Source organism: Nothobranchius furzeri, chromosome 8 (assembly GCF_043380555.1).
Source record: "Nothobranchius furzeri strain GRZ-AD chromosome 8, NfurGRZ-RIMD1, whole genome shotgun sequence".
In the NCBI taxonomy this organism is placed as follows: domain Eukaryota; kingdom Metazoa; phylum Chordata; class Actinopteri; order Cyprinodontiformes; family Nothobranchiidae; genus Nothobranchius; species Nothobranchius furzeri.
In genome coordinates this window covers 77,042,192-77,066,670 of record NC_091748.1, presented here as the reverse complement: position 1 = coordinate 77,066,670, position 24,479 = coordinate 77,042,192, and the positions used below count along the sequence as shown (strand labels likewise).

Genomic DNA, 24,479 nt, shown 5'->3' with positions numbered 1-24,479 from the left:
TTATGAATGATGTGATAATTATTTTTTCACTCATTTGTCTGTAAAACATGGATTTTGGGCTTTCTACTGACTTTGTTTGTTGAATCTTCTTGTCCAGGTTCTGACAGACCCAGCGTTGTAGAGACGCCATGTCACGTTCACGTCAGCCACCGCTGGTGACGGGCATCTCGCCCAAAGAGGGCACAGCCTGGACCAAAGTCACCATCCGAGGAGAAAACCTGGGAACAGGACCGGCAGATCTCGTTGGTAAGGACTTTAGCCGATGACGCTTTGTCTTGAAGGGCTTGGGATCTCGCGTTGCATTCTGGGACGTGGCTGACATCTCCATGGCATCACGACTGTAAACAAACCGTGAAAACAAACAGTACATTGCAGAGAAGAAGCGGATTTGGTTGAAAGGAAGTGTTAAACCACAAGTTGAAATCCCAAAAAGGATGCAGAATTTACAGGGATACTTTAACTCATTCACTGCCAATTAGCATTTTTTTCACTGTGTGGGCGTCGGACGAGCCCCCGCACCGTGAGAACAAACATCTCAGCTCTAAAGCCGATCTTCATCCGCATACGTCACATGTCACGTGATCAGGAAGCAGAACATCCATGTGTTAGGAGATCGTTTTGGGCCGCTGCTGTAAAAAAAAAGTGAGGCGCGAACCGGAAAAGCTTCTGCCGATCACAATTCAACAACGGATTATGAAAGAACGGATAACGCTCGAAACGAGCAGATTCTTTCTGATGTAAGAGGTGAGTCTCCTCTTTGTTTTGGTTGTTTTGGCGTCGACATCATCCTAGCGCGCAATGTTCTGTCACTCTTTTAAAAAAAAACTGTAAAAACAGTGAGAAACGCTGGCAGCAAATGAGTTAAATAGGGAAGGCAGGAACCGGTATGTGGACAAAATCAGCACTATAAACGGTTTTGATCCATATGAAAGACCCAAAACTGGAGCACCAACAACGTGTTGCTGCTGCATCTTATGTTTATGTATTTAGCAGACGCTTTTGTCCAAAGCAACGTACATGCAGCTAGTAAATCTATCAAAACTGTCATCCCGTAGAAGCGTGGCAGTAGTTGTGTTTTCGTGCGCCGCATTAGCCTACTGGTGTGTGTGTCGTATGCATGCTGCAGAACTGATCTCATCCGAGTCTTCTCGCTCCAGTGCTGCAGCTTCTAACGCGTCTGCTGTGTACCATGCGGCCGTGTGCGCACCGCCACATTTAAAAACGACTTCCAGCGTTCAATCCATCGAGCTTATGTAGTTAGAGCAGGGCAAGCACCCCAAGGGGGAGGAGCAGAAATTCCCCAAACCAAGTAAGCCTGTCTGGGAGAGAACTATGTCGAAGTGCAAACGCGGCGCATTATACCTTGTATGTCCCTAAACAGCTACGGTATTTCAAGATGGCGCATGACCACGGAGCATTGACCACAATTTATAGATACTAAAATGTAAAAATTCAAGCTAAAACTAGAATATTTTGAATAGATTTAGGTGAAAATATGAAAGAATAGGACATGTCTGTGAATGTGACGCACCGTATTTGATAGCAAACGATTACGCTGCTTGAATTTTAATCACAATTAGAATCTTGGTTTTGAATGTTATAAAGGTTAAAAGCCCATCATTTATCACACACACACACACACACACACACACACACACACACACACACACACACACACACTGTTGTGTGGTGAGATTGGTCCTCTGTATTCGACCCATCCTCGTGGCGGCTAGCGGTGAGCCGTTCTCGGTAACTAACAAAATGAGCCGATTATTTGCTCCCCCCTCGCGGTTTACTCCAGTCCTGCTCCGAGTTGCAAATCAATCGCACCTCCCACACAGTGTTGCAAATGTAGCAACTTCGTCGCTATTGCTAACAACAATCTGACGCACAACCGATGGACATTTCTGGTAACCTACGGCTAATCTCTGTATTACATTGTCTTCGATATTCCCTGCAGGTTAGCAAAACACCGAGCCTGTGCTCCAGACTGTCCTGGACATTAGGAAAGGGAACGATGTGCAGCACGATCGCGTTACATCTGCTGACCAATCACAAACCTTTCTCGGTGGATCTCACTCACTCGAAACAGCTGCTTTACAAGCTAAATACATTCAGGAAACAGCGAGTCCTATCTGACTATCTGAAGTAGATTTATACCAGGGCTGCACAATATATCGTAAATATATCGTTATCGCAATATCAGCATGTGCAACATGCATATCGCAAAGAACAGATAAATATCGCAATGAATGGTCAGCTCGAATGTTTGCTACACATAACGCATTCTGTCCATCAAACAGAAGCATGATGTTTTTTTAACAAATCAAATAGAGCTCTTCACCCATTTGGCCAATGGGGTGGGTTCTCATAGGTTAGATTAATTTTGATGGTTAGCAAACACCAGAGTTAGCTTAGTTCTGCTCTTTCTGCTTTTCCCAGGATCCACGGATCACTTTTTCTTTTTCCCTTTCCTCACATCTTTTGCTTTTCTCATCTTAATGATTTTTTTATTTCTTTGATTTTGATTATTTTCATTCCTGAGTTAAGTTTTTATTCATCGCATGTGATATCGTCATCGCAATATTAATCACTGTTATTGAATATCGCAGGTTTTCCTAATATCGTGCAGCCCTAAATTTATCTTGTTTCAGGGCTGCAAACTGTGAGCGTCAGACAGGCGTTTCTCTGTCTTCCTGCACTCTCACGCCACACCTCCAGTTTCTCAGGCTGGTAAATAATAATAGTTCATGTCTGTGGGCGACACGTTGCACGCGCTGCTGTACACACTCCCCTATGGCACCTCAGGGCTACGTATTTATTATGCAGCAGGTTGTGGAAGTTCACTTCAACATAGAAGTTTATATGTTTCTGTTTATTTTTGTATTACAAATGTTTATCTCTTTGTTGTCAGTATTTGTTCAGGTCTGTATTGGGTAGGCTTAAATAAGTTAAACGTCAACCTTTAGGGCATGAACTATGAGGAAGTGTATTGGGCCTTTCACACGAGGAATCGGGAGTTGTTTGGTTTTTTCTTTATTTTTAATTACGTTTTCTTTTCCTCTGATTGTGCCCTGTGCAATGGTATGACCACATAAATACATTTAAAAAAATCCTCATTAATTAAATAATCGAGATCTCAATTTCAGTCAAAATAACCACAATAATCCTTTTTTGCCTGAGTTGAGCAGCCCTAGAAAACAAGTAAAATATCTCACACTGCAGCTTTAAATGTCAGCCACAAACGTGTTTTATACAAATATTTTATTTGTTACTTCTGTTCCTTTGAGGTCGTAAAGGTGGAGCGCCACTGAAGTACTACGGGTTTGATTTTCTTTGAATAAAAATCATTTAGGTTTCAGTACTGTTTATATTTTTGTTTAAATATGTTGATCTTTTTTAGCGAATTTCCCATTTAAAAAAATCAAGCTTTAAAGGGACATTATGGAAGTGTGACAGCCAAAACATGTATAGAAATAATAAATGTCTTCTTCATACGTTCTCCTGCAATGCCCTGGTCCTGTAGAATGAGCCCTGGCATTTTTACTGTGATTGCCTGTTTTTCTGTAAAATCACAGAAAAAGAGAGATGCTCGGGTCGAGCAGGCTGCTTCATGCGCGTTCACGCTCAGGCATCGCCCGTAGCATTTGCTATCCGTAGCTTTAGCAGCAGAGAGAGAGGCAGTGCCACTTTGTCGCTGTTCCTAACGCCTAGTGACAAACCTAGCTACATTTCTGAGGACCCTTAGCTACTTTCTGTAGAACTTTCTTCTAGATATTTCCTGCTAATTAGCAACAAAATAGCCATTTTCACTCCCAACCGTTCTTTGAACGTTGTTTCAGCTGTCATCAAGGATATAAATGTTACAGATGCCAAAGACGTCACTGTTGCTTTAGCTCAACTAGTTAGACGTCAGACTCTCATGCAGAAGACCTGGGTTCGATTCTGGATGTGAACATGGCTTATTTGGAGTTTCTTTTTTACATTAATGGTATATTTTTTTACAGTAAGACGCCCAAATTTTTATTTGAGACTCGCCGAACGGCATTGAATTCACAGATAAAAAAGATGTGGGTTCAACTTTCATTTTGGAACAATTTTTCAAGCAAGGGAAGGGAATGATCTGAGCATGCAGGAGGACTGACCCATCATGAACCTTTGTCGGCTGTGCTGAAGAGAAAGCTACAGAACCAAATTATTTAGTTAATTAGCTGCACGTTCTCCTGTTCTCTGTCCTCCGGGCCACACACACACACTCACACACACACACGGTATTTTCGTTAAGGAGTGTGCACGTACAGCATGCGCGCCTCGTGCACGAGCCTACTATTGAAGCTGCCGTTACGCTTTTGGCCTGAGGGGGCAATCGCGAGCATAAAAATTCAAAAGTCCGTAAAGTCCCTTTAATTATAAACCCAGAAGAGAAACCTCACATTTTTAAATAATACACAATATATTTATTTAAATAAATTTTTTAATATTATTCGTTGAACTCTACAAGAGTGAAATCTGTCTTTTGTGTGTGATTCCTAAAATAACGTTTTCTGAGCTCTACAGATGAACTACCAGCTTATTATTGTTGTTGTTATTATTATTATTCCCTCTACCTGAACTCAACCAGCACCCCCCACCCCCACCCCGATTCAGACTATTAGATATGCACAAATGTGTGTGAGTGCTTATGTATTCAGACAAAGTGGCCGGTGGAGAACAGAGGCAGGAAATGGGCTCTAATGGGCGTATTATTCACGGTTTTATGGCCTATTTGTTGATCGGCTCTTACGGGCTTTTCTAACCTTTTGATGACACACTTGTGAAGCGCTGCAAATCCTCTCAGCTGGAAATGTCAAAGTAGTCTCGACTCTTTCTTCCCGTGCCCAAATACTCTTCGGGGAAGGGGGGGTTAACAGGAGGCTGACGGGCGTCAGGGCAGAGTGCACGTTGTGCCAGTAATGAGCCACTTAGCGCTGAGAGGCCGTGCACGTTCGCTTTAAAGACAGATGGAGGAAGGTCAAGGCCACCCACACCCACCCTGACCCCAGCGTGAACTTTGACCCTGGTGACAGTTTGACTACACGTGCTGATAAACATCACTGCAGTCTGAGAGAGCTTGTGTGTGTGTGTGTGTGTGTGTGTGTGTCCCTGCCCCTGCCACACTTAGTTTATTTGTTCCGTCTCTCCCTTCCGTCTCAGGTCTGTCCATCTGCGGCCATAACTGCATGCTGACAGCTGAGTGGATGTCTGCCAGTAAAATCGTTTGCCGCGTGGGTCCTGCCAAAGACGACAAGGGAGAAATCATCGTCACCACCAAGTCCGGGGGTCTCGGCACCTCCACCGTCTCCTTCAAGCTGCTCCGACCGGACAGGATTGGTGAGACTCCAGAGACAAAACGTCCTCGTGGGTCAGACTGAATATTTGTTGGTTTGGACACAAAAAAGAGACCGGAGAGACGTCTACGATTGGGGCTGGAGTTACTTTACTTCTCGTTCGTGAAACTTTTGATTTAGTGGGACTTTTCACATTCGATCCTGATCCGTCTGAGCTTCACCTGCCGCTCAGACCGGCTGTTCGTTATTATTTTAGTTCAAATTAAACTTTATAATGATCTGAAGTGTTTCATGCATGACTTTTAACCTCCTCAGTCTTTGCTGAACGTTGAGTTTTTGAACATCTTAGACGTCTAAAGATGAACTCTGAGTTTAAAATTCATAAAATTCATATTTAACAAGAAAAAAACTAATAATAATAATAAATGGTAGCAGGTATACAGTCAGCACCCACGTGGGTAATATTATGGTCTGTTTGTGTGTGAAACATGCTGTATGTGAGGACATATGGGACATGTCCAGCGTCTGCCTCTCGCCCGTCCTGCAGGTATCCTGGAGCAGTCGGCCGTGTGGGTGGACGAGATCAACTATGACATGAGGAGGGATCGCAACAAAGGCCTCTCGCCCCTCTCTCTGGGTCCCAGCAATCCGCTGGGCATCGAGATAGACAAGTATGGATCCAAACTCTACCAACACACACACACACACACACAACCCAGTCAAACGGTCATAAACACCAGCGCCCTCGTCGCTGAGTCATGGTTTACATCCATAAACAGAAACAAACTCTCCTCATGTGCCAGCATGGCAGTGGACAGCCTCTAACCGCTCCACACAGGGAGTGGAAACTACATCATTTTGTTTAAAGATGATAAAACGACATTTGGAAAGAAGCGACGTGGCCTCAGAGCCGGCGATGCCTCCCACGCGCGGGGGGGATGCGGAGGCGGCAGTACTTGTGTTGCCAGATTCTGGCGTCTCTGGCTCTACTTTTGTTTGGTTTGAAGGGGGCGGGGGCAAGTGACCGCTGGTGGCCGCTGAGACCCGTAAAGAGGCCGCACCTCCTAGGAAAACCGTAGACATCCAGTCTGCAGAATTCCCCTTAAACACGACGTCCACGACTGGAATGTTGGAGCTCATCAGTGGACGGGAGGTCAGCTCAGAGTAGAGGTTTCAATCCCAACACGCTTTATGCATAAAAATATAGAGTAAGAGTCTTCTGTAGGTATTTAATCGGTCTCTTTGATCTGTAAGACCTTTTGTGTAAACGTAGTTTTTTTATTTTAAATCTCTGAGACGGTTTAAACGTCCCCGGAGGTTTTCGTTAAAGGTTATTATAAGTCCCAACTTGACTTTTTATCACTAGAACGGTCCTCACAAATCATTTCTGGTGCATCAGAATGAGTAAAATATTCCATCCTGGTGTGGTTCTGCAAATCCAAACGCTCGCTGAGAGCGGGAAGAATGTCCTCGTGGACGTCTGGAATGTTGATTCTGACTCTGAAGAACTGATGTTTGAAACGCGTTTGATGAAAGGAGAAATTAGAAAAGCGATTTCATTAATGAAAAGGGGAAATCTCCAGGCTATGATGGCATTCCCGCCGAGTATTACAAAGAGTATACAGACATTATTTCCCTGGTTTTACAAAAAGTATTCCAAGAGTCTTTAGAAAGAGGCCAACTCCGTCCTAAATTTAACGAAGCGCTGATTTCTTTGATTGTAAAAAAAAAAAGACAGGGATAGTACAGATCCAACAAATTACAGGCCAGTTAGTTTGTTGAACTCAGATTGTAAGATACTTACTAAGGTGTTAGCCCTGCGCTTACAACAAGTCCTTCCTAATATACACCTGAACCAGACAGGATTTATGAGAAACCGTTCTTCAGTGGATAATGTCAGGAAACTGCTGCATTTAATGTGGGCGAGTCAGTCAAAACATGAGCCTGTAGCTGCCTTCTCCTTAGATGCAGAGAAGGCGTTTGATAAAGTTGAATGGGGTTTCCTTTTTTCTGCTTTATCAAATTTTGGATTTGAGTCACAATTTATAAATGGGGTTAAAATATTGTGTAAAGAGCCGAGGGCGGCAGTTATAACCAACGGAATTATTTCACCTTTTTTCGGGTTGTCACGTGGGACCCCACAGGGGTGTTCACTCAGCCCTCTATTATTCATTATACTTATAGAAACGGTAACTGTGAGTATTAGGTCAAATAGTGATATTAAAGGTTTAAGAGCGGGCCAAGTTGAACACAAATTACTTCTTTATGCAGACGATATTCTAGCAACGATAACTAATCCACTTACATCTTTACCACATTTAAGGGACGCTCTAGAATCCTACTCAAAATTTCTGGATATACAATTAATTGGTCCAAGTCTGAGGCTATGCCATCGCCGGGTCTGTGCTATTCACATATGGTGGAGAAATTTAATTTTAAATGGACACCTAAAGGCATGTGTGTTGTCTTTTGTTTTTGGTATGTTCTTGTACGTTGTAAAAAATCTGAAAATAATAAAAACTTTAATTATAAAAATTAAGTAAAATGTTTTCCCAAATTTAATAAAAATTCACCTGTTGCAGGTTAATTCACCTGTTGCTGTGTTCACAAAAAACTATGGAGATAAAAAAAACTTTTTTTAAATGGTGAGCAGCAGAAACATGTATTTTTTAAAATTCTTATTAATTATTTATGCATTAATTGTAATAATTTATTTTGCTTTTATAATTATGTCTTCAATAAACAAGATCAATATATGGTTTGACTGAACATTAATATGATTTGTTAACACAGGCTTTTCCTGGGGGGCCAGCAATTTTCTAGGGGTGGCCATGGCCACCCCTGGCCACCCCTTGGGGGCGCCCTTGTTCCTATATTTGATACCGGATGTGCTGTATAAATGTGGATCATCTGTAACAGTGTTTGTGCATAAGCAAATACGACGCAGGGACAGAACGAAGCTGCGTGGTCTTGTAGTTTCTCCGAATCAGAGCCTTCTCTTTTTGTGAGGCGTTTCCTTCTTCGTAGCTGCGGGGTGGGTGGTGCTGGTGGAGGGGAGAGGTGGGTTTGTGTAGACCACAGGTCATTAGCAGAGATCAAGCTTCCCTAATGAGTGCTGGGGTCCTCCAGGGGCACTCAGGCGTCACACACTGCACTTCCCACCAGGCGCTCCCAGCCTTCAGTGCTTCTCGGCTACACGCTGCCCCCTGCTGGAGAACTTGAGCCTAAACGTCATCTCAACATTTGTCTGCAATGACCTTTCCATCAGAGTTCACAACAGATGTATTCATCAGGATGACCTCTGCTCCGCTGGTTTCATTCTGTACTTTTGTGACACATTAAAGTTTTATTTGATTGGATTGTTTTGGATCTGTTTTTTGCAGAGGCAACATCCCACAGAAGGACCTCGAGCTGGTGTTTCCTGGAATGAGTGGAGACTTCACCAGCGAGAACTTCGCTGCCACCTGCTATCTGATAGAAAACCACGCCGGCTCCAGGTGTGTCAGTACGCCTGACCCTTTATCGGGGTTTCACCCAGAAGGTTCTTCTAGTTTCCTTCTAGTTAGCGCCTCTGGTATCTTTGCCGATGTGTTTTTCTGCCTGCTTCTGGTCCAATAATCAAACCAAGCAACAAAAAGTTTCTCCGATGCAGCGGAAAGCACACTCACAAGAGGTAAGGCATAAAGAAGATGACGGCTGCTCATGACTAATAATAATAAAATATCTGGTGCTTTAAGCTCCACCCTGAGAGCACCAGTACTCCCAGTTGTTATTATACCACTAAAATTAGCCTTTCCTTTTATTCAGCTCCCTCGTGCAGCAGCGCTTCAAACATCCTGCGCTGTAACGTTTCAGAGGACAAAATAAAACTTTATGGGACTGCAGATGTGAATTAGCTTTAAGCTATATCTAGTACAACTCATCAAATGGTAAAGTTTATGCTCAGTATTGTACACGGTCCTCGAATAAACTCGATGATTCACTGAAACTTTAAAGAGCAAGTCACCCCCTTCCAGAGTCTTACTCCACTCCCACTTCCTGTTTGAAAAATGCAACAAATGCTGTTGCCTAGCAGACCGAGAGGGCGGAGCCGCTAACAAATACACACACACACACACACACAGGCTCACAACAACATTGTGACATCATATGGTACCAGCTAACATTCTAGGGTACCTCTTAGCCAATAGCGATGGCAGATTTAAATTCAAATGCAGTGCACTGACCGTTTTAGGCAGAAAATTAAAATTTTAAAGAGCAAGTCACCCCCAAATCAACTTTTTTTTCTGATAAACTGTATAAATGTGTGTCTAATCGTGCTGCAGACACGTGTAGTCAATAGTTTTGCACTTTAGTGCGTTTTAGTTAAAATTTAAATTTTCTGCCTAAAACTCAGTGTTGTGCCGTTGTCAGGTAAAAACTCTGCACTGCATTTGAATTTAAATCTGCCATCGCTATTGGCTAAGAGGTACACTATGATGTAAACTGGTACCATATGATGTCACAATGTCGTTGTGAGCCTGTGTGTGTATTTGTTAGCGGCTTCGCCCTCTCGGTCTGTTAGGCAACAGCATTTGTTGCATTTTTCAAACAGGAAGTGGGAGTGAAGTAAGTTTCTTGTAGGGGGGTGACTTGCTCTTTAACTAAAATGCACTTAAGTGCAAAACTGTTGACTACACGTGTCTGCAGCACGATTAGACACGCATTTATATAGTTTATCAGAAAAAAGAAGTTGATTTGGGGGTGACTTGATATTTAAATAACTTTCCTTAAGTTAAAAATAAGAAAACCATCTCACGTGGGAATTAAATGAGTGTTTATTACTTATAGATTCTAAGAAGCAAAAGTCATTTTCACAAATGGTTTTAAGTTTTTAAATATGTAATTAATTGAGGAAAGGGCTTATATTTATGTTCTGACATTTATTTAGAGGTTTTTTTTTTTTTGTTCAGATCTTGTCATTATCGGTTGTTTCTCCATCGAACAGCGAGGTGTGTGTAGACAAGGTAACCTGCTGACCCCTGAGACCGTCGTGTCGGGGCAGAGGAGAGTTATTTTGGACGCTCCTGCCTTCCTGCCCCCCCACCCCCGCTTATCCTCCCAGTAACCCAGACCCCAGCGATCCAGCATGACCAGGGGCCTCTGTTTGGACCTCACTGGGTGACTGTTTCTTCCTGCAGAGGAAACCTCACTCAAGACTCTGACACACAGTCACACGTAGCCACGGCGGCTCCAGATGTGCGTCCAGAAAAGCAAATGCGCAAAGCTTCGTCCTCCTGTGTTTAATTCATCAGCATTTGTGGACTCAAGGGTGACATTTTGCTTTTGCTTTCACAGTTTTGAGCACCTGAAGCTTGCAGCCAGTAACCTGAGGAAGCAGGCCACCAAGAAGAACGAGGGGAGTCTGGGCTACGTGAAAGGAGGCCTGAGCACCTTCTTCGAGGCTCAGGATGCTCTGTCAGGTAAACGAGGCTCGCGCGTTTACGTCAAACCAAACAGTCGGCACTCGCGCTCATGGCTTCACGCCGAGAAATAAAAACAAGTCGGCTTTTAGAGCGTGTGCGAGAGTGGCCCTCGCTGGATTCCTTTCCCCACACATGTGGCTCGGCGGCGCTGATTAAAGAGGCTCATTTGTGTGAAGACCCTCCGCCTCGCGCTACAGTTACAGCAGCCAACCACAACACGCTGGCTTCACCTTCATCAAAATGAGATCAGCTCTCACCTGTCACACAGTCTGACATGAAAAGTGGTCACGAACACACACGTGCACACACTCGCTGACCTTCAGATGCCACAGAGATTTCAAGGTAGCAGAGACTGACCGCTGTCGCTCTGCCAGGTGCGATTGTTCACTTCATCGTTCGTGCTTTTGTCTGTTTACTCCCCGCTCCCGCCGAAGGCCTCAGTTACTTCCCCTTACTATTTATACGTACACTTCTCTGCCCCCATCTTTATTATTATTGCTTTCCGTATGTTTGTGCCCCGGTCGGAGGAGAGGCGATGTTTTCATTGTTAGTGGCTGAATCTAAATAAACGGAGCAGCCCAACACAATGCGAGCCCTGGTATTAGGACCGATAGTGCTGATAGCAGGGCCAATATGACCAATGGGAACAATGCGCCGTCATTCTCACGTTCAGACTGAGCGTGCCTACTGTGTGCCCGCTGCCCCGATGGGAAATGTTCAGTCTGGAGGGATGCAGGAAGCAGTGTGGACGTACTCGAGTGACCCGCCGCTCAAGTGGACCTCGCTGATACTTAAAGACCCGTTTCGTCACGGTGGCGTGGCGTCTGTCTGCATCTGGCTCCAAACGGCTCTGAGCTACATGAGGGGATAGGCACGTTACTGCCCTGTGGCGTTTTGCATGAAGAGTACAGCGACAGGAGGTGGAGCTGCTGTAGTTTTGGGAATTCACAAATAAAAAAACCGTAAAGAACGAGAAGATTTGAGAACCGTCTCGTTGAACTGCACACGGCAGCTGTAATTCAGATGTGCTGTTACAGCAGGACAGACTCTGAAACTGTAAAAACCTGTAAAATGTACATATGTGAAGTTTTCCTCTGTTGGCTAGTAGATTTCAATCAGTCAGATTTTATTTATAAAGCGCTTTTCAAACAAATTCCCGGAACAGTTTAACCGTTATACGACCTTGGTGCATTTGTTTGTGCTCAAAGGACAAAAACGTTAGAAAATTTAAGGGTTATATGAGGGTTAAAAACATTAACACACACACACACACACACACACACACCAGTAAAAATTTACATTCGGCTGAGTCCAGTTGAGCCAAGTCAGGTAAGGCAAGGAAACGCCATCAGAGGAGCCATCTGCCCCGGCAGCATCAGGTCTCCCACACTAAGTCAGGCCGCTCAGAGGAGGGGGAGCATAGACCCCCACCTCCACTTAAGCACTACCTGTAGAGCGCGCAGGAAGCTACAGTCGACCACCGCCCCCGGGGCAGAGGGCCCCCCCACAAAGAAAACACTAATTAAAATGAGTAAAAATATGAAAATAAAAGTGCTAATATAAATGAAAAAAGTAAGAAAATAAATAAAATCTTTTATTTACTTTCTCCATCATGACCGAAAACATATTTCATTCAAGTCATTTTCATCTTTCAAAGCATCTTTTAACACATTTTAATATAATGTTGGGCTTTTCTACATTTTACCCCGAATATTCGCCACATTGAGCCGTAAGACGAGTCAAGCGGCTGAGAACAGGAGCAGGGACTGCAGTTGTAAAGTCATTCTACTTGAATGCTGCATGACTCCTACTTTTCTAAGTATTTTTTATCCTTGGTAAGATAAACATTGTCTCATATTTGGACCGGCGGCGTGACTCGAAAGTTCGTTTTTAAGCTTCCAGACTCCTGTCTTCTCGCTATGACTCATTGCAGCCCCACAGCATCCTTTTGCAGCCAAGGTCTGGCTCTTGGGTTTGAAAAATGAAGTAGTGGCACAGCATGGTTAGCTCAAGTGGATATATTCTTTACACTTCTGCTCCGGTGAGCCAAACCAACATACCAGCCGGCACGCAGCAGCCTGACACAGCGGGCCGGTGCCAGGCCCGGTTAGCACAGCTGTCGGAGCCACTCTGAAGCCTTTCTTTGTGTCTCTGTGGAGTTTGGCTGCTCGTCGTTGCTCTGAGTCAGTCCAGATGAGCCTCGCCGGAGAACCCCATGTAGGAACCTGTGTTCTCGGACCTCTCAGTCATTGGTGTGTTGTTCCTTCGGTTTCAGCACTGCTTGTTTGTGAGGTTTTAATAATGACTCTAATTGAAGTTGCGTTTTTTAGAGTGTTGCTGTCAGGTGGAAAACCTTCAGGGGGTCTCTACACCTTCCTTTCTTCTGCTGTGAACTGAAATCGTCTCCAGCAGAGATGAGTACACAGACTTTAGTATCTTTAGTGCTGAGGCTAAAATTAGCATCTAAAAGCCAGATGTTTTGTACTTTCTGAAGCCGTTTGGCCCATTTTCCAGTTTTGGTGAACAGATTTGCGGTTTTAGAGCCTTAAAGGGGGAGCCTCGGCCAGCTCCTTTTTCATTCTTTTACGTTTTATTTGCTTTTGGCTGAATCTTTTCTCCAAATGGCACACCATTAGGCCACAGTTAGCTTAGCCAAAATAATCCTTCATTCTGCTAAAACATGAAAATGATCCCACTGAGCTTCACACACTTGCTCAGGGTATCCGCGGGTCCTTAAAAAGTCTTAAATTAGCATTTCCAAATTTAAGGCCATAAAAATCCTTAAAAATGACAAATAATCCTTAAATACAGTTTCCAAAGGTCTTAAATTACCAAAGACCCAATAAGCACGATTCTTTTATTTCTATAAAATTTTTGTGAATTTCTAGTTGGTGTTCAGCTTTTTTTGTGTACGATGTTGGCGTAAGCGGAACCGTACACATTCAGATGGTTGTGAAAGGGGGCTATTTTTACATGAGCACATTAGCTGGTTAAGCTAGCGGGAGCTTGCGCCATGGGGAAGTGCAAGTTTAATGGTAACTGGATGGCTAATCCCACGTTCACGACGTGGTTAGCACCGGTGTCGGTACTGTATCTGCTCGGGTGCAGGATCGGCTCGGGGTCCTTCGACTGCCGATGACGTCAATGTAGTTGATTGGCTGAACATGAAGCTTACGGACGTGATGTTATCACGTTCTGATTTTGATTGGTCAGTAGGGATGTGTCGGTCGCGAACGAACCGGCTCTAAGAGTCGGCTCTTTGAAGTGAACGACGGGAGCCGGCTCATCATTGGGAGCCGTCCCCTCCCCCCCTGCCTTGGTGAAAGCTACAGGCGATGTGTAACTGTGTGTCCAGACTGTCCACACACAGAGCAGTAGGGGCGGGGAAGAGGGAGGATCATACTCAGACAGACACACAGCAGAGCACATGCGGGTGGAGGGAGACGAGAGGGAATGAAGAGGAGGAAAAAGGCGTGCGAGAGAGAGGAGATTGCGACGAAGACGGTGAGAAAATGAGCGCTAGCAGTCGGAAAGTGGAGATTTCTTAAATTGTTCAGTTATTAAATCCATATTTGATATTTTGCTTCTTTTTACATTAGTAAATTAATTTACATATAGTTTAGCATTATTTTGGTTATAAATGTACTCTACGCAACAGAAAATCTGAGGAGCCACTTGGGAGCCGAAAGAGCCGGCTCTTTTTGGTGAGCTGAGCCAAAAGAACCGGCTCTCTAAAACGAGCTGGAATTCCCATCACTATTGGTCAGAACAAATTTGCGGTTGTGGTCTTAGTGGTTGTAGTCCTGTAGTCCCAAAATCAACACGTTTTGGAGAAAATATGTTTGAATTTCTAAAGGAAATGTAAAATATAAGCAAATGATAAACGGTGACCCTCAAAAGCTCTTGATGTTGATGAAATGGGGCAAAATAAAATATAAGAACTTTATTGAAAGACACCAATCAATATTTAGAGTCAAATAATGTATTTAGATAACAACTAAGGAAATATACAGACGAGCTCCACATTAATACAAACAGATGTGGCTTCACATATAAGAACTGTTCTGTTGTTTCTCAGTCCGATGTTGGTTTTATGCAGTTTCACATTCTTTACAAAACAAAGATAATATGGTGTTTTATTAACAAATTACAATTATAAAGAAAACATTTAGGTGTTAACAAACAAGAATTTATTAACAAAACTGCTGATGTCTTTCCAACACGTGTGTGTGAAAGCTGAGTAGATTTGCAGTCATGTGACGTCATCGGCAGTCGAAGGACCCCGAACCGATCCTGTACCCGAGCAGATCCAGTACCGACACCAGTTCCAGGCAATAGCTGGAAATTATAGCTTAAATTTAACTTTAAAATTAGCTTAAATTTGGTCAAAATGGCCTGAAAAAAGGTCTTAAAAAGTCTTAAATTTGGCTCCCTTAAACCTGCAGATACCCTGGTTTCTGTTCACTACTAAAAAAAAAAGGCAACGCAAACCTGAGGAGAACAGTTCATTCACCTTCTTAAATAAAAACCTAAAAGTTAAAACGAGTCACAAGATCATTTACCGGTGCTTGTTTGTGACTTCTGACCCTGGGAGCTTTAGAAAAGGTTTTATTTATTTGAATCTCATTCTTTAATTTGTGTGGTTTGAGCTTTGTTTTGCCGTTGGCTGTTCCCCGGTGGAAGGTGTGGGGACGAACTCAGCCAGACCTCCTGAGACTAACAGAGTCTGTCTGCATGAGTGGCGCATTGTCGGGGAACAGAGGGTTGTTGCTTCTAAAATGTTGAAATTTGAGGTTTTTCATTGTTGTGCGAAGAGGAAGTCTCTCAGTGATGCAGGAAACGGAACAGCTACCGTACTGCAGAAATGAAAGATTCCCAGGGCCCGTTCCCTGCGGCCTCAGCCCCAGCAGGAGTCAAAACATCTCCAGCTTTAGAAGCCAGGGACTCCGTATTTTTATTTTTATTCTTTTTTTGGTTCCAGGAAGTGCGGCAGAAGCTGCAGCTTTTCCTCGGGTCCCGTTATCCGGACCCTGACCCGATGTTTAGCTTAACTGTAACGTCATCGGGCGCTCGGCGTGCGACAGACGTAGAGGACACACAGCTGGCAGCGGTGCAGAGGGGAGTCTGGAGACGCGAAGCAGACCTGCAGAGTGTGTGTCTTCCTTTCTGCTGGGCCCTATCAATCCTGTACACACACACACACACACACACACACATCTGCGTACTTTCATCTTAACCTGCTGGTTCTGCGGCGATGCCCGTGCTGATTAGGCGGTGGCATGTTTGAAAGGTGTGTTTTATAAACTCCTCCGTCTGCCTGGAGGCTTCTGTCTGTCAGAGCGGGCCCGTGTTTATTACAGAACTCTCCCCCGCCTGTCAAACTCCACCAACAGCCGGTGTTCCCTCCAGAACCAGTGAAAGTTGAGCTAAAACCTGCAGAATCGCTTTTCTTTTTCCTCATCCTTCCCCTTATCGTCCTTCTTGTTGTGTCACTTCATGAGTGCAGCGTCTCCGAACCCCTCTCCACCTCTCTGTCAACAAGCCCACGCTGCAGCTCTCAGCACCCAGCTGCCCACCGCCGCTCTCCATTTATTTATCCACTGGAGCAGCCTCCACCACCGCTCTGCCGCTCTGTTTTCCCTTCATTCCTTCTCTTTAAATTCCCTCTACGTTTAGCTACATCTGAGCTAAGCTGCAAAGGTTAACTGTTGATATTGAAAGGTAAACGCATTTATTTGTGTGATTCTGTCACTGTTGTCATTGCTTGTGCAACTGGGCGACAGATAACGCTGCTCCCCGACGTTAGCACTTAGCTACCTCCTGATTCCGCTCTGATCAACCGTGAATTATTAAGTAGCCGACGCAAAATACCGGACATTAATTCAGAGTTGACCAGGGAATTATCCAGCCAGTGCCTGAAGCTGGTTTACACGCCAAAAAGCGCTTTATTTCCTGCAGCTTGGCTCAGAGCCGGCTTTGCCGACAGGCGACACAGGCGGCCGCCTGGGGCGCCATCTGATGGATAAGGTGCAAAATATAAATAAGTTTATTAAATATGTTTGTTATGTGAAATGCACTCTCTAAATACTCAAAATTCCCCTCTGAAATGACATGAAATGAAAACATCAATATTTAAATTCTAATGATCTGGCTGCATGACGAGCTCCTGCTTGGGCCACCGCTCCCATGCATTTGACCGTTAAGTGTGCCGTAGATCACGTGCGTGGGTAGCGCTGTAGAAGGACTTCCTGTTGTCATCGCGTTTAAACTTTTGATATCTTTTACGATGAAAAGAACACCCAAGCCATCGGGGTCAGCATCGGGGGGCACCAAATGGACTCTCTCGCCTTGGGCACCAAATTACCTAGAGCCGGCCCTGGCTTGGCTAGCTCTAGATTGCTAGCCTTAAGCCCTATCCAGAAGAGCGTTGGCGACATTAATACCGTAAATTACACGCTGTTGCACAGTGTGCCGCTTGGTCGAAGGGGTTGTGATGGATCAGAGTTCCCCCTCTTCTCTGGTGCTGTTGCACATTCCCGCTACCTCCCGGTGAACGAGCTTTAAACGTCCCACAGGCGTTCCCCCGACAGGGGCGTGCCCTTGTTGGGATGGAGCGGCAGCATCGGTGGGTGGAGAGGCGGGGGGGTTATTTCACATCTACCACTGCGGCAGAGTCTGTTTATTGTTTCACCTTCACGTCCTGAAGCTAAAAATGTTCCCGTCTTTGGCGTCTGGTTAAAATTATCCAGATTTTTCTCCTGCAGTGATCCACCAGAAGCTGGAATCCGATGGCACGGAGAAGGTGGCTGGATCGATGACCCAGCAGCTGGAAGACATCCTCAACCGTGAGTTTTCATCATCTCACCCTCAGAATAAAAACCATGTTGAAACCTAGAGGAGACGGGCTTGTGATCAGCCGCTGTCACACACCGTCTCTGTGTAGCAGCCCCCCCACCCCCACCCCGTGTGTTAATGAGGCCGCTCTAATGGTGGGTCAATAAGCCGACTCTTTTCCTGAAGTGTAGAGTAAATAAACCTCTCAGCCGGACGCATCTTTCATCCCTACCAACGCCAAAAGACCCGGTGGGTCAAGGCCTCCATTCACCCCGTGCCTGAAACACACTCAGCCAATCACAGAGCTGCTTTGTGAAGCTCACCAGCTCTGATTGGTGGCTGAAAATCTTATAAATATTCCTCTGTTTCAGCTTTTTTTTGTGGGATTTTGTTTAGATTAGAGCTTTCGGATGGAACCAGGGCCACCCATGGAGCTTTGTCTCCGTCCAAAGGTCCGGCCAAGCAGGCCGAGGGACAGTTGTCACTTTCGTCTCAGCGACTTGCTTCCCACCCCTGCTCTTCGGTTCTTATGTCCAAAAACATCCAGAGAAAGAGGAAAACCAGAGACCAGCAATAAGCGGGAAATGTGGTATCAACATTTATTTATACAGGATCCCAGTTCCTCATGTTCTCCCACCTCTTTCCCTCTCGCTCTAATTTCTTCTTGCAGGAGCGAGCGACACCGCAGATACGCTCTTCCAGGAGGTCCTGGGACGGAAAGACAAAGCCGACTCCACACGCAATGCACTGAACGTCCTGCAGCGTTTCAAGTTTCTCTTTAACCTGCCACTCAACATCGAGCGCAACATCCAGAAGGTACCTTGTGCAGAACTGTGTGTACACAAAAACAGAAACACCAGCACATCAACGAAGGGCCAAGTCCAGAATGAAAACCACATGTGCCTTCGCTTCAGCACGTCTGTGTGTGTGTGTGTGTGTGTGTGTGTGTGTGTGTGTGTGTGTGTGTGTGTGTGTGAGAGAGACAGGGTATCCGCGGGTCCTTAAAACGTCTTAAATTAGCTTTTCCAAATTTAAGGCCTTAAAAATCCTTAAAAATGACAAATAATCCTTAAATACAGTTTCCAAAGGTCTTAAATGACCAAAGACCCAATAAACAAAATTATTTTATTTCTATAAAATTTTTGTGAATTTCTAGTTAGTGTTCAGCATTTTTTGTGTATGATGTTGTCGTAAGCGGAACCATACACATTCAGTTGGTTGTGAAAGGGGGCTGTTTTTAGATGAGCACATTAGCTGGTTAAGCTAGTGGGAGCTTGCGCCATGGGGAAGTGCAACATTAATGGTAACTGGATGGCTAATCCCACGTTTGCGACGTGGTTAGCACCGGTTCCAGGCAATAGCTGGAAATTATAGCTTAAATTTAATTTTAAAAATAGCTTAAATTTGGTCCAAGTGGCCTTAAAAAGGTCTTAAAAAGTCTTAAATTTGGCTCCCTTAAACCTGCAGATACCCTGGAGAGAGAGAGTGTGTTCATGTGTGTGGGAGAGAGAGAGAGTGTGTGTGTGTGTGTGTGTGTGTGTGTGTGTGTGTGTGTGCGCGTGCGTGTGTGTGTGAGTGAGAGAGAGAGAGAGTGTGTGTGTGTGTATGTGTGCGTGCGTGTGTGTGTGTGAGAGAGACTGTGTGTGTGTGTGTGTGTGTGTGTGTGTGTGTGTGTGTGTGTGTGTGTGTGTGTGTGTGTGTGTGTGTGTGAGAGAGAGACTGTGTGTGTGTGTGTGTGTGTGTGTGTGTGTGGGAGAGAGAGAGAGTGTGTGTGTGCGCGCGCGTGTGTGTGAGTGAGAGTGTGTGTGTGTGTGTGTGTGTGTGTGTGTGTGTGTGTGTGTGTGTGTGTGTGTGTGTGTGTGTGAGACTGTGTGTGTGTGTGTGTGTGTGTGTGTGTGTGTGTGTGGGAGAGAGAGAGAGTGTGTGTGTGCGCGCGCGTGTGTGTGTGTGTGTGTGTGTGTGTGTGTGTGTGTGTGTGTGTGTGTGTGTGTGTGTGTGTGTGTGTTGGTGGATTTTTAAACAACAAAACTTAAAAATTTCAGAGTAAACTATTGAGACTTCAGACGAGAGACTGTTGGACACGACTGCGTAGAGATGTTTACGTGTCCTATCTGTATGTGTTTGTTTTGAGGTTGGATGAGTCAACCGGGGGGGCGGGGCTAGAGAGGCTTAAACACACAGTAGATGCAATGATTGATGAGTTATTTAAAAACAACATTATTGCCTGACGTTTGTTCCCAGGGAGATTACGACGTGGTGATCAATGACTACGAGAAAGCCAAATCTCTGTTTGGGAACACCGAAGTTACCGTTTTCAAAAAAGGTCAGCGATGGTTTCTGGCGCCGTGCGAGCCGAAGCGCACGAGTGCTGCTGTTTAAACGTCAGTTAGAGGTTTTTGCAGTGATGGTTTCTGACTCTGGTTCAGTTTATGCCGAGGTGGAGACGAGAATCGAAGCTCTGAGGAGGCTCCTGTTGGACAGACTTCTGCAGACGCCGTCCACGCTCCACGACCAGAAAAGATACATCAGGTTTGGATTCCTGAACTTTCACGCGTCACGATGTCCAAAATGAGCCCTTGTTTCAGTTTCTTTTGTGTCTGTTTATGTCTTTGTTTACCAGAACCTCAAACCTCGGCTTCGTTTTCTACATCTCACTTTCCTCGAATCTCCACATCTTTCTGTTATGTGGCTGCTTTGTTTTTTGGTGCCCCCCCCCCCCCACCCCCACCCCCCCCCACCCCCCATATCCATCTGCCCGTTCATACTTGTGGTTTCTCTCCATTTATTATTGTTAGGAGCAACCTGTCAGGATCACAGAGACCAGTTCTCAGCCACATGGTAACATCTTTCATCCTGGTGCATTAGGCTCGGCTCCGAACGCCCACTCAGCTCCTGTTTACTCTTCAGGATCGGGGGGGGGCGGGGGCGTGGAGGGGTCCGCGCTCCCGAGGTTCTCGCTTGAACTCTTGAGAGATGCCACCTAATGAGAAACAAGCGGGCAGCTGGTTTATGGGATGAAAGTGGATGAAGCCAGGCCACAGTTTAGATGCTGAATCATCGGATATTCCCAGAGTCTGGAGTGAGGTTCAGGGAATAAACTCCTGGAGGTGGATTATGATTACTGGGGTGGAAAAGAACTGTTTGTAGTGCTCAGGAGATCAGAAAAGGTCCTTTTCATGTCTGCATTTATAGAGAAAAGCTCTCGTTGTGCAAACGTTGATTTGTCTTTTTGTTGTGGGACGATTCCAGCCGCGACAGGGCCGGTTCCAGTGAGACCTGCGTAGTCTTCTTTTCCTAAGCTGGTTAGATGTGTTGCTGCTGACTGGAGAAGATTCCTGTAACTTTCTCTGTCATCTTATAGTTAATTAAGTACATTTTATTTTATAGCACCCATCACAGACAGAACATCACAAACTTCTTCTCATAGGGTGTTTCTCAATGTCAAGGCGCCTTGCCTACGAGGACGCTGTCCTTCCTTGGTCAAAGAAAACGGTTAAACGGAACAGACTTACATCACGTGACCGCGGCTTCCACGGCGGTCACGTAACGTCACGTGACACGTGAGATAACGTATTACAGGGTATCCGCGGGTCCTTAAAAAGCCTTAAAAAGTCTTAAATGTGCTTTTCCAAATTTAAGGCCTTAAAAATCCTTAAAAATGACAAATAATCCTTAAATACAGTTTCCAAAGGTCTTAAATGTCCAAAGACCCATTAAACAAGATTATTTTATTTCTATAAAATTTTCATAAATTTCTAGTTAGTGTTCAGCATTTTTTGTGTACGATGTTGGCGTAAGCGGAACCGTACACATTCAGTTGGTTGTGAAAGGGGGCTGTTTTTAGATGAGCACATTAGCTGGTTAAGCTAGTGGGAGCTTGCGCCATGGGGAAGTGAAAGTTTCATGGTAACTGGATGGCTAATCCCGGATAGCACCGGTTCCAGGCAATAGCTGGAAATTATAGCTTAAATTTAATATTTTTAAAATTGCTTAAATTTGGTCAAAATGGCCTTAAAAAGGTCTTAAAAAGTCTTAAATTTGGCTCCCTTAAACCTGCAGATACCCTGTATTAGTTTCAATATAAATATATGACGAGCCTTTTACTTTTTAAATTGTGTATATGTTTATTAAATTAAATATATAAGCGAGTTACTACCCGCTAACCACCGAAGCTGCAACTACTAAGCTACTAACCAACCATAGATAACTTCTTTGATCTAAAAAAAACATTTTAAATTAGTTGACTTACTTTTAAACGTGAAAATTAGCCCCGAAGTAGCTGCCGGCTTCTGATTCGCCGTCGTTTTGAAAATACCGCGGTGTATTGTGGGTAATTTTTGACCAAGGCTAGGCTACAAGACACCTCGCCTTGTGTCCTCGCTCAGCTAGCTAAACGGCTAACAAACGGAGAACACACGCCTCGGTAGAACGTGAACATTGGAGCCCATCTTGGCGGCTCCCGATGACGTACCTCCTAGGCAACCGGGGCGGGGCCAAGGCATCAAGGCGAGGTTCCTTGGCATTGAGAAACACCCGAAGACTTTCTGCTCCAGTGAGGAATGAAGATGTTATTTTGCAGCCACTAATTTTTAAATGTACACCTTTTCCTGCTTTGCTTCGATGTCACGAATGACCTAAAGCGAAAACACTTACAGACCGAAGGCGGGGTGGAACTCCTGTTTCTGATTCAGCGTGTGTTTATTTGTCTGGCCTGCGTGGTGCGTAGGTATCTGTCCGACCTCCATGCTCCGGGCGACCCGGCGTGGAAGTGCATCGACGCTCAGCACAAGCGGATCCTGCAGCTGATGCAGAACTGCAGAGACGGGTTCATCAACGGCCAAAGAGGTGAGGAACGAGAGCTGACACACACACACACACTGAAAAGCCCCTATTTAGCATCTGCAACCATGCAGCAAGTTGATGTCATGTGAGCCTGGAAGTAACGAAGAAAGAGAAATCCAGCTGCGCCCCCGCCCGCGCCTGTTCTGTTGGAGGCATGTGTGTGTTTATTTTTTCATGAACGTATGAATAAGATGAAAGAGGGGGAGCGTTTGCTTTGGACTTGGGTTTCAGAGCCTGACACGTTACCGCACACATAAACTCCCTCACGCGCTGCTTCACACATGGATTGGAACAATTAACCCCAATTAAAGCCGTTCCTCGGTTAAGTCAGCCAGCAGAGGAATGTGGACGTGAAACCGTCCACTCAGGAAGATCCTCCACACGCGTTTAAGGGGGGTCTGCACGTCGAGCAGCGGGAACGTAAACACCACTAATGCTAAGGCTAGCTAGAGGGGTGGGGGGTGTGTGATGATGAGAGGTTTTACACCTCAGATACGTTTGGTTTAGTCAAGAATCAGAATGTATGCTTTCCACCCATTATTTACATCCAGTTTGTAAATCAGCCCAAAGGTGTCTGATTTAGCATGATTTATGACACGTGTGCTCCTGCACATGCATGTGAAGCCTCACTTCTACGTTTGGTTTGTCAACAGGTTTAAAAACAACCCAACAAAAGATGGAATAAAAGCCGTCAACATTAAAGGCGTGGAACACTGAGAAACCACGTTTTTTGATGATTTCTGATTCTAACGGGTCACTCAGAGTGTTTCATGCAGGCTGAACATGAAAATAGTCTCCTACACCTATCTCCTGCAGTAGCTTCTGATAGAAAACAGACGGTGAAACTCTAGGATTAGAATAGCCTGACAGATCTACGTCACCCTCTCACTTAGCATTCATGGACTCACCCATCTGGACTCACGACGGGGAAGGCTGTTGTTGGTTTAGCGTCCAGGAAACAGCAGAGAACGTCTCTGCTAGTAAATGCTAACCGTTAGCATTAGCTACTCCACCACACAGCAGAATTCCTCCAGGCTTGTGTTATCTGTGGAGATAAAAGATCAACGTTGCAGAGCAACCAGAGTCGGTGGTAGAGTCGTGCGGCTGTTGGCCAATCACGAGTGGGATGTAAGACTCCAGAGCCTCTTTCTCCATCAGCTGACTTCCTGAAACGGCACACCTGAGCTTTGTTTCCCCCGAGAACGACTCCAGGCATCCATGTCTGCTGCAGACCACTGCTCATGTAGGTTAAAGGAGTGAATCACGCATTTCAGGGTCAGTAACATTTAAATCAACTTGCTGTTTGTTTGTTTTTTAAGATCATTTCACTTTCTAACAGAAATAAAAACCTTTTCCATCCTTTAAGCTGCACTTCTAAACGCAGGGTATCCGCGGGTCCTTAAAAAGTCTTAAAAAGTCTTAAATTAGCTTTTCCAAATTTAAGGCCTTGAAAATCCTTAAAAATGACAAATAATCCTTAAATCCAGTTTCCAAAGGTCTTAAATTACCAAAGACCCAATAAACTAGATTATTTTATTTCTATAAAAATTTTCGTGAATTTCTAGTTAGTGTTCAGCATTTTTTGTGTACGATGTTGCCGTAAGCGGAACCGTACACATTCCGTTGGTTGTGAAAGGGGGCTGTTTTTAGATGAGCACATTAGCTGGTTAAGCTAGTGAGAGCTTGCGCCATGGGGAAGTGCAAGTTTAATGGTAACTGGATGCCTAATCCCACGTTCACGACGTGGTTAGCACCGGTTCCAGGCAATAGCTGGAAATTATAGCTTAAATTTAATTTAAAAAATAGCTTAAATTTGGTCTAAGTGGCTTTAAAAAGGACTTAAAAAGTCTTAAATTTGGCTCCCTTAAACCTGCAGATACCCTGTAAACGTGTCTGATGTGCAAAAGCCTGCTTACAGCTCATCCAAAGTATACACACACACACACACACACACACACACACACACACACACATGCATATTACTTGTCACCCAACACACACACACACACAC

The 24,479-nt window shown here is 44.8% G+C and overlaps 1 protein-coding gene across 2 annotated transcripts in view; it reads left to right on the top strand.

The window, feature by feature from the left end:
* exoc2 (exocyst complex component 2) overlaps positions 1–24,479 on the top strand; it is a 59,700-nt gene that overhangs the window by 15,491 nt on the left and 19,730 nt on the right. For both annotated transcript variants that reach the window (XM_054751998.2, XM_070554343.1), the window contains exons 2-11: positions 98–246; positions 5,194–5,370; positions 5,875–5,998; positions 8,711–8,824; positions 10,665–10,789; positions 17,557–17,637; positions 18,297–18,442; positions 19,868–19,949; positions 20,053–20,155; positions 22,353–22,471. In XM_054751998.2, coding sequence (XP_054607973.1) covers positions 129–246; positions 5,194–5,370; positions 5,875–5,998; positions 8,711–8,824; positions 10,665–10,789; positions 17,557–17,637; positions 18,297–18,442; positions 19,868–19,949; positions 20,053–20,155; positions 22,353–22,471 — 1,189 coding nt within the window. In that variant the 5' untranslated portion in view covers positions 98–128. The remainder of the gene's footprint in view (positions 1–97; positions 247–5,193; positions 5,371–5,874; positions 5,999–8,710; positions 8,825–10,664; positions 10,790–17,556; positions 17,638–18,296; positions 18,443–19,867; positions 19,950–20,052; positions 20,156–22,352; positions 22,472–24,479) is intronic.